The 1,014-nt window shown below is 54.6% G+C and overlaps 1 protein-coding gene across 1 annotated transcript in view; it reads left to right on the forward strand.

Moving 5' to 3' along the window:
- LOC103807080 (mitogen-activated protein kinase 4-like) overlaps positions 1-145 on the forward strand; it is a gene marked incomplete at both ends in the record, with an annotated part of 1,179 nt that extends 1,034 nt beyond the window's left edge. Inside the window, one exon of the mRNA XM_009079800.1 lies at positions 17-145. Within this exon, the coding sequence (XP_009078048.1) occupies positions 17-145 (129 nt within the window). The remainder of the gene's footprint in view (positions 1-16) is intronic.
- Between the last annotated feature and the right edge of the window lie 869 nt (positions 146-1,014).

Genomic DNA, 1,014 nt, shown 5'->3' on the forward strand with positions numbered 1-1,014 from the left:
GCGGGGGTTGAAGTACATCCACTCGGCCAACGTCCTGCACCGCGACCTCAAGCCAGCCAACATCTTCATCAGCACGGAGGACCTGGTGCTGAAGATTGGTGACTTCGGGCTGGCCAGGATTGTGGACCAGCACTACTCGCACAAGGTAGGCAATGGTGAATTGACTGTTGGCAGCTGGAGCAGGAGGCCATTGAATACTGGTAGAGTGATGTGGTTGGACCATGGTGGGTCTTCTTGGAGGAACTGGTGCTTGAGCCTGACTGTGCAGCTGTGAGCCCTGCTGGGGTGGTTGGTGCTGGGGATCACTCTCCCTGCCTTAAGCCAAGACATGTTTTCATGGAACCATAGTTTGGGTGGGAAGGAACAGGAACAGGTTGCCCAGAGCACTTGTGGATTCTCCCTGAGTGGAGATATTCAAGTACCATCTGGACACAATCCTGTGCCATGTGGTCTAGGGTAGCCCTGCTTGAGCAGGAGGCTGGACCAGATGATCTACTGTGGTCCCTTCCAACCTAACTGTGTGATTCTGTGAACCTTTAAAGCTCTTTAGTCCAACTGCCTTGCAATGAGCAGGGACACCTTCCACTAGACCACAGAATCACAGGATCAGTCAGGTTGGAAAATACCTCTGAGATCACCAAGTCCAACCCATGACCTCACACCACCATGGCAACTAGACCATGGCACTGAGTGCCACGTCCAGTCTGTCCTTAAACACCTCCAGGGGTGGTGACTCCACCACCTCCCTGGGCAGCACATTCCTGTGTCTATCCACCCTTTCTGGGAAAAAAATTCTTCCTAATGTCCAACATAAACCTCCCCTGGCACAGCTTGAGACTGTGCCCTCTCATCCTGTCACTAGCTCCCTGGGAGCAGAGCCCCACCTGACTCCAACCTCCTGTCAGGGAGTTGCAGAGGGTGAGAAGGTCTCCCCTGAGCCTCCTCTTCTCCAGGCTGAACACCCCCAGCTCCCTCAGCCTCTCCTCATGGCCCTTGTGCTCCAGACTCTTCCCC

Source organism: Acanthisitta chloris, unplaced genomic scaffold (genome assembly GCF_000695815.1).
Source record: "Acanthisitta chloris isolate BGI_N310 unplaced genomic scaffold, ASM69581v1 scaffold3600, whole genome shotgun sequence".
In the NCBI taxonomy this organism is placed as follows: Eukaryota; Metazoa; Chordata; class Aves; order Passeriformes; family Acanthisittidae; genus Acanthisitta; species Acanthisitta chloris.